Source organism: Oryzias latipes, chromosome 6, assembly GCF_002234675.1.
Source record: "Oryzias latipes chromosome 6, ASM223467v1".
NCBI classification, from domain to species: Eukaryota; Metazoa; Chordata; class Actinopteri; order Beloniformes; family Adrianichthyidae; genus Oryzias; species Oryzias latipes.
This window is the reverse complement of record NC_019864.2, coordinates 4,588,688-4,606,083: the sequence shown is the minus strand read 5'-3', so window position 1 is coordinate 4,606,083 and position 17,396 is coordinate 4,588,688. Positions and strand designations below refer to the sequence as shown.

The window sequence follows — 17,396 nt, the reverse complement described above, 5'->3', positions numbered from 1 at the left end:
CTTTCCAGTCCATCTACCAAATGATATAACAGTAGTAAGATTTAACACCATTGCATGCATAAATAGTAATAAAAAACGGCAACCATTTCTGGGGTCTTACCAACAAGATCCCACTCTCCATTGGCAATGTATCCAGTAGTGTCGGCGTTGATCATCTGCAAGTCCAGGGACCAGCCTCCATAGGTCCACGATCCGAACTTAAGGTCACAACGCTGCACGTCAAACGGAAACCAGCGGACATCGATGTGGCAAGTGCTTTTGAATATTCCTAGAAGGAAATGTAGTGTTGTCAGTTTCAACAGAACGTTTTTAAACACTTGACATTGTAAAGTAGTCCACACTGGATGTAAAACAAAAGTACACACTTTAATGGTCCACAAAGAGTATGGCATATTTGAACTGTAGAAAATCAAAATAGTTTAAATGACCACTGCATAAACTGCAGAACTGACATGTGGGTGCTTTAGGTCTTTTGATTTAAAGTTCTTGTAATTCTCAAACTGAGAATTTTTTTTTTTTGATTATGTCTTGTAAACCAATGTATAATTTCTCACCATTGTGTCTCAATTAGTCTGTGTCTTTGCTACTTTAAATCATTTTCTTGCTGTGTTGACTTGTTTAAAACTTGCGTTTCTTGTAAGCCACAATTATTTCCAATAAAAAATGTCTTTGAGCATCACCTTGAATGAAAAAATACATGAATCAAGTGGAATCCTGGATTACACGACATGTTGGAAATTGGTGGTATACGGCATGAAGAGGGTCAAGATTTGAGTCTCAGATTTGAATTACACTTAGGTCTCACATGTAGACTTGACTTGAGACTTGGGACTTGTGGACAATGGTCATTTGTTTATTCTTTTTTTTTTGTAACTTTTGGACATCACTTTCAGATCCTGTAAGTACCTTTGCCTTTCTTGGTTATTTATCAGAGAATATGAATGATAAGACAAACTTTTTTTTCCCACTCAGTAGTATGGGGAAGACATTTATTGTCAAAAAATGTCAGTTTACTCTTTTTAAATCTTAATATAAACAGAAACTTCCCAAATGACCCTGTTGAAAAGTTGACACACCTTGATGACTTAGTTCGGAAAACATGCACACATGCTGATGAAAAAGGGTTTTAATGATAGCTTAAGGTAACATCCTCACATGTGACTGGTTTGCCTGTAATCAATGTGTGAGCACAAAAGGTCTTGGAGTTTCTGGGCTCCCACCAGACCTTTGCATCCTTCATCATTCATTCAGTACTTGGGAAAGCTGTGAACAGATCTATGGGGAAAAGTAATTGAATTGTCCAAAACGAGACAAGGATATAAAATGATATCTAAGGAACTTAGAATGCCAGTCAGCAGTGTTGAAACTTTGATCAAGTGGAAAGTGAGGGGTTCTGTTGAAACCAAACCACGGTCACAAACTGCCAGAGAGATTGTTAGGGATGCAAAGAAAAACCCACAATTAACTTCTCCTGACCTTAACAATATTGAGCCGCTCTGGGGAGATCTCAAATGGGCAGTTTAAGGAAGACAGCCCAAGAATTTAAAGGAACTTGAGGTTTTCTGACAAGAAGAATGGGTGGCTTTAGCATCACAGAACATAAAACACAAGGTATTAGGAACTGGGATACATCAACTTTTGGACAGGGTCATTTGGGATGTTTCTGTATGGTTTAAAAAGTATTAACAATATTGTTTAACAATAAATGGCTTCACTTAACCACTAACCATAAGTGGAAAAAAGGTTTTTGTGTTATTGTTCATATTCTTGTAAAAAAATGACCAAGAATTTATCATTTCTTCAAGGGTGTGTAAACTTATGAGGACAACTATGGTATTATTTTGTCTCAGGACCTTCAGCTGGACTTTTAGCGTTAGTCAAGGTCAATCCTACACCTTTCCATCACCTCTGTCTATCCACACAAGTCTACCGTCCCTCACATATCAATACTGGCCGTCAGAGGTAAGGCTGAGGCAGCTTCTATTGATCTTTGATATGTGATTAGCATAAAGCAGACTTCCACTGCGGGAAAATGTACTCAACACAACGTGTTTCATTTGAATTGACATCATGAAACTAAACTCCACCTCTAATTCTTATTAAAAGAGGATATATATGCTCTGCTCTGACCACAGGAATAAGAGGGAAAAGGGATTCAAATGCATTAATAATAAATAATAATGGATTTATTTATCTGCGCTTTTTCTTGGTACTCAAAGTTCTTCCAGTGTGTCCATCATTCATTCATACTTGGTGATGGTAACTGCTGATGTAGCCTCAGCTGCCCTGGGGCAGACGGACAGAGGCGTGGCTGCCAGTTCAGTCCCTCTGACCATCACTGGGACATTCATGCACATTCACACACCAGTAGAGCCACACTGGAGGCAGGGAGGGGGAAGTGCCTTGCCCAAGGACACAACGACAACTGGCTGGGGGGAGCCCTTCGGTCATTGGACAACCTGCTCTACCACCTGAGCCACTGCCGCCCTTGCAGACCTTAAAGCAAGAAAGGACATGTAGTAACTGTGTCACAGAAAGTACTAAATGGTCTAGTGACCAGGAGTCTAGAATTCAGCTAAAGGAGGGAGACTGGCAGGAGACTGAAGTTGCTTTTGGTTTGGTACTATTTATTGTTTGTGCAAAATACTTACAGTGACAGACAAACATTAATCAGTAAGACAAAGTGAATGGCCATTCATGTTTATATATAGAAACAATTCTGAAGTTTAAGATCCACAATGCATAACTAATATAGCATTGAAATATCATCAAGAGTCCAGCAACTGTTAATTGCACCACAGGAAAAACACACAAACCAACGCGCCCACAGTTCAGAGGAATACAAGTGCACTGGGATGTGCAAGATGAATGTGTATGGTAGGTCATTTGGTGGATGGTGTGGGCGTAAGTTGGGAGAGAGTTTTTACCTGGGCTACTAAGAGCCCCCTACCGGCCCGGCAGGAGGATGCAACCCAAAAGTGACCAATAATGACAACTTGGCTATCAAGGCTAGGAATGATCAGCTCTGCTTGGGTCAGATTATCCCTTCTCAGCGGAGGAGTCCAAACGTTTTGCAAAAAAAGCCAGATTTGTTTAGATGAAATAGATGACAATCCGCTATACAGCCTTAAATTTGTTCTCGATAAATGCATTTTTGTTTGAAACTGTTTCTAGACATAAAAAAATCACAAATTAAATAAATCAAAACAATTCTTGTCAAATTAAATTAGCTGAAGGTAATGAAAAGAGTCAGGAAACAAAAATCACCCATAAGTGAGGAAGTTAACACACATTGTGGCATTAAAATGTAAAATTGTGCAAATTCAGAGAGTTTCTTCATTGAAATGACACCAACAGTTTCTGTGTTCAGAATTTTGCATGGTTGATCAAATGGATACCTGGTGGCAGGTATTGGCAGTAGCCGCTGGAGTTGACCAAGATGTTGGTGTGGAATGAAGCATCAAACCTTTCATCTGCACTGTGGAGGCAAACAGACTCATATTCATTGTCATAAGTACTGCCTGTGTCGTGCAGACCACAGAGCAGACCAACATCATGCTGATGGACTCAAACCTCCTTCCAGGAAAATGGATTCCTCCAGCTCTACAAAGGAGTATGAAAAGTTAAGGTCTGTGTGAAACACTGTCAATACCACAACGTTTGCCTGAGAACAACAGAAAAATGTGGTTTTGGTCAAAGAAATCAGATCAAGCTGTGCTCCTGAACTCTGTGTGGGAATGAGCTGAAGTGTTTACCAGCATCCAGCCCAAAGCCTCCCACAGAGAACGCATGTCCCAGGATTCAGCACAGAAAGACATGGGCTGTGTCAGAATTCCCTCCCTAACCCCTGACTTCTAAAAACCTAGTTAGTGCGGCACTATGTAGTGCCCTGGGTTTTAAAATTTGCAATTTGGACACCATGCTCACTACTTATTTTTAAGCGGCGAATATGATGTCATCGATTTCATGAAGTTAAAATCCAATTATTATGAGCGTTTTGCGACAATTTTTTATGAGTCCACTGTCTTCTGAACATCGAAACATTGATGATTTATAAAAAATATATTTAAGTGCGTTTTTTTGGTAAAAACAATTGTTCAGACGCAATGCATTGTGGTCTATGTAATCTAGTGAGCATCGAAGCTCACTGCTGTTTCACAGAGACTTCCGGGAAATTTCTAGGGCACTGGATTTTGGAATTGTAGATTCGGACAGCACTAGAAAATGGTGAACGCACTATTTCGTAGGTAGTGAAGGAATTTGGAAACAGTGTCTGTTCTACTTTAATAGAAGTTTAAATGACCCTGTCACATGACTTTTTTTCATGTTCGATCCTGTTTGATGTTGTTAAGACCTTTTCTGCTAAAAGTGCTTTATAAATAAAATGAACTTCTGTAATCGTGGTGTAGGAAAGCCCAACTCTCAAAGATACTGTTTGTGATAGAAAACTGCAGCTCTTTAACTTCTAACAAGGTGATTCTGTGCATGAAACAAATACATCCCATGTTTGAGGTTCACTATAAGGATAGCAGGTGTTGATGTGATTGATCAATGCTTCTCACTGGTGAATTGATTGAAGACCACGGCTCATTTCATGACTGCATTTAGACTTCAGACATCAAACTTAGCAGCTCTTTGTCTTGTGATTGGAAAAAATTCAAGGTTCGCTGTGAAACAACAACTAAAACATTCATTACAGCAGGGGTGTCCAATTCCAGGCCTCAAGGGCCGGTGTCCTAAATGTTTTCCAATCAACCTGCCGTTGAAGCTCCTTATTGGCTAAACACACCTGATCCAGGTAATAAACAGCAGATGAGGCAAGGATTCTGGAAAACCAGCAGGTTGAGGCGTGGATTTGGACACCCCTGTATTAGAGCATCGTTGCTGATGGAGCACATCACAATGTTTTGACTGTCTTCACTCATGCAGCTGTGCACTGAGCCTGTGACCCATTGTGCCTTACAACATTTACACTCAGGTAATGAGAAATGAATCAAAATTAAAATTCAATTTAAAATAAGTCTTATCTTACTGTCAAAAACAAATGAGGATTTTGTTTAGGAACACTCCAAAAGCTCCCCCCCCCCTTCCATCTGCGATCTGAACCAAGCTCGGAAGTGCATCAAATGAGAAGGCATGGCACACTGTGCTGCAGCTGTGCAGTCAGCACACTGACCAAAAGACAACATCAAAAACAGATGAGGAATGAATCGACATTTCTTTACATTGATATAAAGGGCACACCTGTTGTAAAGCAGGATGTCAGGCCTCCAGATCTGGCTGTCAGGAAACCGTACGTTGGTCACACCTGGATAGTCAGACATGTTCCACTGCAGGTAGAAATCTTTCCAGTACTGCACACACACACACAATGTTTAATAGATAAATATACTCTCAGCAATATTATAAGGATGATGTAATTTATTATTAGAAGTGATCTGAAACAGAAATGCCAAAAACCGTCATTTCACAGCACGAAAAAAAGAGCTGCAACGGCAGTGTCATGATCCCTGTCCTTTCCCTCTGTCTGCCCCTTTTGCATAAGCTGGCCGGAGTTTCTGCCTCCTCTGCTAGACCCACCTCCCACTCACCTACAGCCAGTTTTCTCATCACAGTTCAAACAGTATTAAACCCTGATCATACTCCCACTTAGTACAAGATCATCATTTGTTGTTCTACTGTTTCCTCATGTCTACTCGCGTGCTATGGCTACCAACTGGCCCTCAGCTTCAATCGCTAGCAGCCCCACTGTGCAAGTCCCCACCGGAGGACCTCCCGGGCCTGCAGGAGGGATTTTTGAGGCCCCGGGCCACTGATTGGAAGCGAGACCAGCCGTCCTGCCCTGGTGCCTGCTGCCGGCTCTGCGGTTCCCGCCCGGGGGGGGATCCGAACCCACTAAGACAACAGAGTTGTGCTGAAGCACGTGCTTCTCAAGTGCTGTTCAAGGACCGCCATTAGCTCATTCATGGTAAAGCCAGCTGCACTTTAGAAATGTCATGCTCCCCCCCATCACACGGTTTACAGCAGAGCATGAAACATGTGATTATGAATGTTTTCTGCTTTCATAACACCTTATCTGTTCTAATCATGCATTACTGCAAAAATAACATTAATAGACATGACAAAGATATCTCCTTAGAAAGATCTGTGTACTCTTACTGGGTAGTTTTTGAATTAGTAGTACATAAACGTAGTAATTTAGACTTAAAATACTATGTATATCTATCTGGCTGGCTGGCTGTAGATCTTTCTGAGCTTGTCATCTCAAAAGTATCACGCATGCTCATATTCTAGATAACTGGACACCTGCAGCTAAAGGAAACTGGAGGGAAGGAACTCGATGTTTTATCTGGAATGAGGAACGCAGATCATGAGACTTGATGCTGGAATGAAGTTCAGGAGTCTGGTAACTCTTTGTAGGACAAAGCAACAACGTTACAGCTGACACTGCCGGCTAACGGTGAAATTACAGCATTAAAACACTCCTACTGAATTTCACATTATTTAGAACCTTGAATACAAAACCCTTCTTTTCTCTGTCTTCACAAAAAGGCTATATAAGAAATTACAGATATCTTTCTTCAAATTCACTTATGGTATCCCATACCTTTAGGAAGTGTAAATATCTCCTTTCTTTACATTTCGTATATACATAATGATTTTCTTACAAAACAAAATAGTTATATGATCAGGATCCATTCGGTGTTCACCTGAGCACCAACTGGAACTCCTAGATCAAGGTACATCAGTGTCAGATCGCACCATTCGTGGTTGTTTGAGCCAGAGTGGACTTCATGGGAGACGAAAGAGGAGGACCCCACTTTTGAAAGGAAATCATAAAAAAACCAGACTGGAATTTGCAAAAATGCATTCTGGGACAATGTCCTTTGGACAGATGAGACAAAACTGGAGCTTTTTGGTAAGGCACATCAGCTCTATGTTGGTAGACTCAAAAATGAAGCATACAACCAAAAGAACACTGTCCCTACTGTGAAACATGGAGGAGGCTCAGTACTGTTTTGGGGCTGCTTTGCTGCATCTGCCACAGGGTGTCTTGAAGTTGTGAAGGTAAAATGAAATCTCAAGATTATCAAGGCATTCTGGATAGAAATGTGCTGCCTAGTGTCACAAAGCTTGGTCTCAGTCGCAGGTCATGGGTCGCAGGTCACGGGTCTTTTATTTATATATATATATATATATATATATGTATATATATACATATATATATATATATACATATATATATGTATATACATATATATATATATATATATACATATATATATATATATATATATATATGTATATATATACATATATATATATACATATATATATATATATATACAAAAAAAAAGAATTTAACTGAAGTATTATCAGTGTTTTGTTATTTGTTTTATTTTTTTAAGTTACTGTGAGTGTATAAAGTGTGCTCAATGTGTAGGCTAACCTAATTGGATGTCAGGTTGTCTATCAACAGATTCTGTGAGTGTTATTGGTTGGTTTTGGATTTTAATTCAATCACAACATCTGAGGGCGGGACAACTGAAAAAAACTGTGTGCGTGTCGAACAGACTACGTTCAGAAGCTGGAAGCGTGGTTCAAGTTTCGGCTTGATTTACATTGTCTGACGGTGGTGGATGCAGAGTTCGCCAAAGGAGTTCAGAGCATATGACATACTGCCGAAGATAAAGCGGTTGACAACATTTGTGTATGTAATTGCGCTGAGTTTTTACGAAGCACATGTTGTATGAGAGGAATGCTACATGTGACTAGCATGTATCTTGTTAGCAGCGGTTATTCTGTGTCCCAACGTTACGGTAAAAAAGGAAACAGTGCTAATATTGTTAAGTATAGCAGTTATTAAACACACTCAAATTGAGAGGTTGTGTGAGGATATTAATAAGGCTTGTATGTGCATTGACTGAGGAGCAGGACCAGGACGCGCTCTTGGAGTATTCCTGTGGGCATCTGACGGAGATCCAGAAAGTTCCCGCTGGGACCAGGTTGAGCTCAGTCAACATCGAACGCGAGTCCAGTTCCAGTTTGGGTCAAGTTCCTGTCCCTCACTCATTTCCAGTGGGTGGACAGTGGGGGGGCAGAGTCACCTGTGAAAGTTTGACGAGTAACTCCGCCTCAGTGACAATTAGCTGTTTTATGCATGTTTCACCGAACCACCTGGTGATGACTCTGATCAAGATGGAACGTCTCCATCAAAACATGTCAGGTATGTTTTCAAAAAGCGCTGGTCTGCAGCTGAAGATGACTGGAGTCACAGCGGGGACACGCAAACCAGATCAGGTCAAACAAAAGCTGATCCTTGGAGGAAGCTATAGAATGTTGAACAAACATCTACCAGAGGCAGATTAAAGTGGATTAGTTCCTTCCCACCCCAAAGACACACTTTCTAAAGGAGCCGATATTAAACCTAATTAAATTGAAACAGTGCATGAAATTGGTTTAGTGGCGACCCTTAATGAACTCCTTTGTCCTGGTTAGCTGCGACTTTCTCAGCAATCCATCTGCTCCAGAAAAAATCTATCAAAACTGTTGCTCCACATGTGCTGTCTGTAACAGTCTGTGTGTACTGAAAGGTTTGCGTCACTTTTTTTTTCTCTACATTTAGTCTGTGTTGAAGTTGTGACATGAAAAAGAGCAGAGCACTTGTATTTAACCCTTTAACGTCGGAGATATCGTTGGCGACACCTAAATGAGACATGCTCTTTGACCTTTGACACTCTGCCTGTTTATGCAATCAACATGATTCAGCTGATTCTGATGAAGAAGAAGGCGGCGTTTCATATCGGCTTTGCATCAATATGCAACACATCCCAATGTAAAGTCGTGCATATCACTGCAAAGCTGGTTTTCTCTGCTTAAGAATCTGCTGGAGGTACATTATTTCCGCCAACAGTTGAAGAGTCATGGTAGTCAAAATAATGTAAACAGGGGAGCTAAAGCTCCAGTGTTAAAGGGTTAAAGACTGTTGCGGTCTATTTGTTACACTCTCTTTTTGTTCTTCTCTAAAGCCGTAGTCACATGCATGAGTTCAGGGGTGCATGTAACAACCACTGAAGCACAAATCCCAGTGTAGTTCAGACATCCCACTCAAGGATGCTTGTGTTTTCTTGACTCCTAACAGATGATGGATTAATAAAGTTTTTGAACATCACCACCATGCACATCAGTAACCACATGTCAAGCCAGGCTTTTTTACCTACCAGATTCAGCCAATTATTACCATTTGAGCTTTATTCCATCTGCAGTCCTCCAACATACATTAGGCCAGCTTAACAAATATATCTTAAAGAAAAAGAGGCATACTTACCAGCTGAAGCCAGATGTTAGTGGTCAGAACCTGGTTCTTCTCATCCTAAAATAGACAACAGCAGAAACATTTCCATCCACTGGTTCCTCAAAGGGATAGACTTTTCAGCAAGCAAGGTTTTCTGTAACATTAGTCTGATTCCTTCATCTGGTTCCAGTCATAAAATGGAACATCCAGAACTAGTAAATGAAAACAATGCTGCTGTAAAAATGTTAAGGTTCAGAATTTCTATATTTGTGTGTTTTAGTGGGCAGGAAACATGTCTAAATGAAGAAGTTAGAGATGAATATTGGAGTGAAAGTCTCTGGTCTTTTTATTTTTGATCAAGCACTTCCTGAGACGTTTGTCCAAAATTTGAAGACTATTTTTCCACATTCCTGCTTGGAGAGATGAATGTAGGGGGAGAGCTAAGCCATGAGGGCAGGGAACCTTTTTGGATTCAGCCTTAGTATTCCATGAGATGAGACAAGATGGTTTGTTTCAGAACATGGAAGTGCAACAGTGAAGAAGAAAATGTTCATTGTTGTGAAGATCATGAAGATCATCAGCTGTAATCAGCTGATGATCTGTATTTGGGCAGCAGTTGGAAAGATAAACTTATTTACATTGATCTAACTTAATTATTTAGTTTGGTGAAAATAAATCATTTTTTTGAGTTCATTTAACTTAAGAATAATACGTAGTTCTCTGACATAGTTTTTTTACTTTCAATCAACTTAATTTAATTAAGTTGGTGTAACTTTGGTGTGAAGCTGTCAATGCCTCATGACGTCATAACATAAGGCAGTGCAAGGAATTGTGGGATACCATTTTCTTTGCTTATCTGGGTAGATTGGGGTTCAAGTGTGAGTTTTTGTCCATGTGTTTTGTTGTCTAGCTGTTTTACTCTGTTTTAACTAGGAATTTAAAATGAGTTAGAGTTTGGGAGAGGATGATGACGAACACCCTTGTGCGGAAACACATCGTATAGTCCAATATTAAAGACAGAGTTCATGACACATGAACTCCTGCCTTGTAGTTAGAGGGTTGGGTCGGGCACTAAATGACAATCATTACGTTCGGGTCGGTTCGGGACGGGCTTCTCTCTCGCTGACTTTTTTTAATAAATATATTGTAATGGCTGCATAGAAGCTCCTTAGGCGTGCGGTTGTCAAACAGCTCTTTATTAATCCTGTACGTCAGAACGGTTACCGCACGAACCGAAAGGCACAGCCAGCTTCTTCTTACTCAGAGGGAGAACGTAAAACACACACAGGTAGACCCCGCCCCTCCCACCAGTCACCAGCCCACCTTTGATTGACATACACTGTGGTCCAGCAACTGGCAGAAAGAGGGGGGCGCGGCCACCCGCAGCTCTGCGCACGTGTCGTGAATGCAATCTTCCCTCCGCAAGTCTGCATCTATTTTGTTTAGGTATCCCCAATATGGAGCAGCAAGAAGTCCAGGATACACTTAAGACAGGGGAACTGAAAAGGCAAAGACGCACCGCGGCTGCAGTATTTCTCCACGTAATGAAGCGAGTGCGCATCAAGATCTCTCTTTCACTCTCTTTGTCTGGCCTCTTATTCTGTGTTCCAGCGTTATTTCATTGTGCAAATGCATTTATCATTATCATAAAAATATGTAGATTATTTTACCTTTAAGAAATCTGGGGGGGGGGGGGGGGGGTCTGCCAAAAATTCTATGGGATAAATTGAAATTTCGGGTTTGCTTCGGGCTCGGGCCTGCAAATCAAGTTAATTGGTCGGGTTCTGGCCGGGTTCGGCTTTAGTGCCCGCGGGCCTGTGTCAGGTCGGGCTGGATTTTTTAGGTCCGATCTTACCTCTACTTGTAGTGCGAGACTTTGCTAGGTTACTCATGTCTATGATTTGGAATCACAAGGCCTGTTGGCCTAAACTTTAATGTATGTAAGATTAATAAAATTATAGTGAAAAAAATGCATAAATAGGATCCAAAGGCAGAAATACATTATTTTGAGTAGGATAAATGTATTATATTTACAGGTAAGTTAGATAAATGTGTCAATTTAAGTTGCATAAACAAAATTTAACAAAAGAAAAAAAATTTAAGTTAGATCAACATATTAAATTGAGTTGGATAGACATAAAAAATTAAGCTGAATAAACTTAATTCAATTACGTGTTACCAATTGAAGTGATTCATTTAAGTTGGATCAACTTTTTTCTTTTTAGAGTGTACAGTTAGATGGGTGAGACCCGAACAGCAGATGAAATTGAATGTGTGTCCCTCTGTATGAGTCTGGGAACTGGTGGAATCCAAAGCTTTTAATGCATGATGGAAAGTCTCTGGTGAGGGGAAGATTTCTATTGTTCATGTGTTTATAGAAGTCCCAGTGAGATAAATGCAGGAACCGACACTGACGCCCCCACATCGAAAGAAGGGAGATGATCAAAGTCCGAAAGAAAGGGGGAAAGACATCATGACGCTGAGAAGGAGAAGAGCGAGCACGGAGAACCGGCGACAAACGCAGCGCTCATGGAAATGGATGAAGAGGGCGTGGCGCGCACACCTGGTTCTTAAGTAGGACGTGGAACAGGTGAGTTAATTGGGCTGAACCGCCTGCAGAGAGGTGTGAACAGGTAAACACACAGCTAAGCTGCCTGCCTGAAATACTCCCAAGGTCATTCAATTACAAACTATAGACCTGTTTCTCTTTTTCCACAATTCTCAAAAACGTTAGTTAAAAATATTCAATGATAAATTAGCTACATTTATCAATAAATATTACATTATAAATTAAAACCAATATGGTTTAAGAGAAAACAGATCCACCTCATTGGCTATCATTGATGCTGTGGAGAAAAACACAAATGCTCTGGATAAAAAGAAATATGCAGCTGGAATTTTCATTGACTTAAAAAAAGCATTTGACTCTCAATCATGACATCTTGCTTGAAAAAATGGAAGTGTCTGGGATAAGAGGAATAGCACTAACTTGGGTCAAAAGCTATTCAACGGGAAGAAAACAATTTGTCAAGATTGATTAATGTACATCAGAAGCCATAGAGTTAAGTTGTGGTGTCCCACAAGGATCAATTCTGGGCCCGCTGCCATTCAATATATACATAAATTATATATTCAACGTTTCAAAACTTTTGAAACTCATATTATTCGCGGATGACACAAATCTGTTCTATGCACCCCAACCCATTCGTGTTCCGGTGGTGGTCCCGGATGCACCACAGCTTGTTCCAGTGGTGGTCCTGGATGCAACCCAACCCATTCCTGCTCCCAGGAGGGTGCCGGCTGCACCCCAACCTGTCCTTGCTTCCAAGGGGGTGCCTGACACACACTGGCCTGACTTGCTAGCCGACTCCATGCCTGACCCGCCAGCCGACTCCTTGCCTGACCCGCCGGCTGACTCCTTGCCTGACCCGCCCGCCGACTCCATGCCTGACCCGCCGGCTGACTCCTTGCCTGACCCGCCCGCCGACTCCATGCCTGACCAGCCAGCCGACTCCTTGCCTGACCCGCCGGCTGACTCCTTGCCTGACCCGCCCGCCGACTCCATGCCTGACCCGCCGGCTGACTCCTTGCCTGACCCGCCCGCCGACTCCATGCCTGACCCGCCAGCCGACTCCTTGCCTGACCCGCCGGCTGACTCCTTGCCTGCCCGCCCGCCGACTCCTTGCCTGACCCGCCGGCCGACTCCATGCCTGACCTGCCCGCCGACTGCTGGCAGAACCCAGTCTTAGCCACGCTCACCCCAGACTTTATGCCAGATCCGCCTTGTCTGCCACGCCGGACAGCGCGGCCTCCCGGCCACCCTCCGGACCTGCCACTTTTTTATTGTCTCAATGAAAGTATGAAATATATTGGATCGCGAACTGTTGGATCTATCAGGAAGTGTATTCTACCCACTGATTGAGTCACTGAAAATGTCACATTCCCAAAGTTGTGTCCTTGATTGGTTCATGTGAAAGGACAACATCGCCTAAGTTCATCCAAATAAGGCTGTGCCGCTCAAATTGTGTTGCTGCCAGACCCCTGAGCCCCGCCTGTTGCTGAAATTGCGACACAGTACCTCAGATTGCATCTGTACTAGGGGTGTTAGAAAAAAATAGTTTCTGCAATGTATAGCGATAGGTCATTTGGTGATACTTGTATCGATTCAAAATGCTGTCAGGACGATGTTTATTTAATTATTTCTGAGCGTCCTTCATTGTCTGACTCTTGTTTTTCACTTCACCCTCCGACCACTAGTTGGCAGCAGAGCAAACCAGCAGCTCTACACGCACAAAACAACAGGAAGACCTCAGGTAGAGGGATCTTTCTTGTTGTTCTGAGACATGAACTACTTAGTTTTTACTTAGGATGGGTACTGAACCAAAAATGTGCCGTGTTGCTGCCAGTAACATTTCAAAAACGCAGATTCTGGTGCTTTGTAGCAGCTCAGATAAGAACGAGTGAAGCACTGCAGCTGCACAGCAGCTAATGCACTGAGCATCAGCCAAAAGGCTGTCGGCAAAGCGGGCCAAAGTTCTGCAGAACCTCACAGCAATAGATTCTAGTTCAGAGACCTGATGGATCACAATGATGTGTCCAACGCTCTGAAAAAAGGCCGACATGGTGGTGACGACTGTTACTAGTTTACTACCGCGTGTGAGAAAACGGAGCTGCAGCTGCAGAGCAGAGAGTCATGTAAACAAAGCATCTTAGCCACATTAAAGCAGCTTTGCTTCATTCTGTCACGCTGCCTCATCATCACACTTTATTAATCCGTGAAATAATTAGTGCCCCCCTTTATTTTTGAAGCACCATTCAGATCCTGAACCGTTTAAGTACTGGAGAAGCTACATTAAACAATATTGTATTGAAAATAAAAAGCGCTTTATTTCCTCAATCATACTTTTACAACATTATTGGTTAAGGCACATTCATTCCATTTTTTTTCTTATACTGAAATATTTATTTTTTGTAGAAATCAAACAATGTTGACTGTTCCCTTTCTATATTTTAAGTAACCAAAATAAAAGCACTATGAATTTCTGGTAAAAGTAACTTACATATGAGATACAGTTGCATTGCTTAACATTGTGATCATTAAATACACTCAGTTTGACAATGTTATTATAATAGAAGACGTATTGAAATTCAGGTAGAGTTTTTTTCTAAGTCATACTTTTAAAAAAATAGAAAATGTGTTGCGGCACAATATCGGGATACGTATCGTATCGCCAGAGCCTTGCCAATACACACACCTAATCTGTACCATTGACCTAACAGACCGAGCCTTTAGGGCTTTCTGCAGTTGCTGTGTGACTGTGATTCTCACCACATCCATGATCTGCAGCAGGCTGAAGCTGAAGTGGACGGTCAGGCTGTGCGAGTCATTGCTCACTGGTCTCTCCAAAGGGTTGTAGTTCCTTATCAGCTCTTTGTAGAGACGCCGCTGGTGAACTCCCTGCAGTGAACCTGAGAATGGAAAACAGTTTCAACAACAGCTACTTGGTTTTTACTCCCACAGGTTTTCACATGAAAGGAAATGCTATTCCCTGAAGGCAACAGCTCCTGCAGGAGCACTCTCAAACATTTCTGACAATTTGTCAGTGGAAACAAACACATCAGAGTTATAGAAACTCTAGGATGCTGTCAGCAGTCATAAATGTGATCCGTGTGCTACAATGACAAATTGGATTGGCCTCCAGCTGTGATTTTGACACGAGGAGTTTTCCAACAGCTGTAAGGTTCTGTTTCTATCTTGGACAATCGAGCAAAAGTCAGCAAACAGGAAACGACTCATTGGAGTTGTATTCATCAGGTTTTTCTCAAGACCTTTTTTTTCCCTTTTAATTGTTTTTTGTGTGCCAGACCCAAGTACATGCATAAGAGGTAGGTAATCTCAAGTAGAACCGGTGCCGAATCAATCACATGATGGGCAGTAGCAGTCTGTGAAGGGAGCAGCTTAAAGGCAAAGAAGACTTGATGGTTCATTGATGGTCCACCTGTATCTCCACTGTAACAAACACTACAGGGTTCACTTGTTTGGTCTACAGTACTGGTTACAGGAAGCAGACTGTGATCACTGAAACTGACCAAACAACCATGATATGAACATGGTTGTTTGATGAAAGTTTGTGTGTCGATTCGAGCATTAAAATTTGTGCCTGCTTACTTGTTGATAAGTTTTATTATGATAGCATTAATGGCACAAGTGTAGCTAGTTGTTATTCTGATGCCAAAATTACTTTTTAAATGTGATCACTTATTCATTTTATTTGTTTTTACCATTTCCTATACTTCTTTTTTTATATTAAGTTAAAATTTCATTGTTGGTATTGAAATTCATAAAATTGTAAGGTGATATTAACATATGTATTTTGTATATATTTTTGCTCTTCAGTGAATTCTAACAGTTTTTGTTAATGTTATTGTTATTATGGTAAAGCAAGTCACTCTTGCAATGAAAGTTTGATAATTATTTTTAAAGAATATGCCAACAACCCCACATAGAGGTCCCAGGGAGGCTGACTCTAGAAGTGGACGTCAGGAAAAGACGTCGTCTGCGTCGCACTCGTCCCGCCGTGGGGTTCAACACTAGATGACCTCTGAGAGAAGACTTCCCTGCACACACCTGTTTCCATGTCTGTCATTGTCCTTCTCACAGCTTTTACATTGACATTGATGAAGACTTTTTTTCACCTTTTTTGTCAGTTGAAACAAAAAGAGGAAAAGGAATGTTTGATTCATACAAGTGCATGTACATATATAGCACAAACAGCTTTGTCATAATTGTGTGTAAGTCTCTCTGTTCTTATATTGCTCTCTGAATTGAGGTTTGATGCTAATCCTTATCCAAACCCCGTACTACGGTGGCCCAGAAGGGTCACAACACAACACATTAACTTTACACACAACACATTAACTTTACACACAACACATTAACTTTACACACAACACATTAACTTTACACACAAAACATTAACTTTACACACAACACATTAACTTTACACACAAAACATTAACTTAACACACAACACATTAACTTTACACACAACACATTAACTCACAACACATTAACTCACAACACAACACAATAACTCACAACACAACACATTAACTCACAACACAACACATTAACTCACAACACAACACAATAACTCACAACACAACACATTAACTCACAACACAACTCATTAACCCCCAACACAACACAATAAATCACAAGACAATAACTCACAACACAACACATTAACTCACAACGGAAGTAAAGCTGCAATGGAAGTGCTTTTATTCTGAAATTAACGTCACAGTGAACTGTGGAGGGAGCATGTTTCTTCTACAAGAGAAGCTACACAATGTTAACGCACACTCCTCCGTGCTGCACTCACACCCCTCTCTGTCGCTGCACGTGCTCCGCTCCTCTCCCGTTCTTCAGCCCCCTCCTCTCACACTCACTCTCCCCAACACCCCCCACCCACCCACACACCCTCCCAGTCCCTGCACGCGCTCCTCTCCTTTCTTCCGCTCCATCTTCCTCTCATACACGCAGTCCCCAACACTTGACACACAAATGTGGAGAGATCGCACTGTCAGGCTTTAATGAACACAATTTCTAAGAGGCGGGGCGTTGCACTCCCCCAACAACAGGTTAGATGACAGAGCCCGGTCCATTAAGCTCTGCCGTTCACGGAGCTTCAGTAGAACTCCAAAAGCCACACGGCCTAACGTAGGCCGCTATTATATATTCATGAGTGGGAAAAAACCCGCTGAACCGACCTTAAAACCGCTGAAATTATGCATTTTTGACCGCAAATATACACCCAAAACCGCCCAATCTGGCAACGCTGCTGCTAGCTTCTCTTGTAGAAATTTTTTCTTTTTTTTTTTTTTTGCTCAATTTTTATTTGTTCTTCATGTTTTATCAAAACAAACAACCCAAAAAAAATGTCGATGTAATAGTTTTTTTTTTTTTTTTTTTTTAATTGAACAATTGCAACAGACAAAACAGCTCACTGTGACGTTACTTTCTGTTAGGCAGTTAGCCACTCAGCCCAGTGGAAATAAAAAAATAAATAAATAAATAAAAGCACTTCCATTGCAGCTT

The 17,396-nt window shown here is 41.4% G+C and overlaps 1 protein-coding gene across 1 annotated transcript in view; it reads right to left on the bottom strand.

The window, feature by feature from the left end:
* Nucleotides 1-17,396, bottom strand: part of LOC101168927 (neuronal acetylcholine receptor subunit alpha-7) — a 46,042-nt gene that overhangs the window by 18,841 nt on the left and 9,805 nt on the right. The window contains exons 2-6 of the mRNA XM_023955520.1: nt 14,625-14,764; nt 9,329-9,373; nt 5,245-5,354; nt 3,399-3,478; nt 101-268 (exon numbers count right to left, since the gene is read on the bottom strand). Coding sequence (XP_023811288.1) covers nt 101-268; nt 3,399-3,478; nt 5,245-5,354; nt 9,329-9,373; nt 14,625-14,764 — 543 coding nt within the window. The remainder of the gene's footprint in view (nt 1-100; nt 269-3,398; nt 3,479-5,244; nt 5,355-9,328; nt 9,374-14,624; nt 14,765-17,396) is intronic.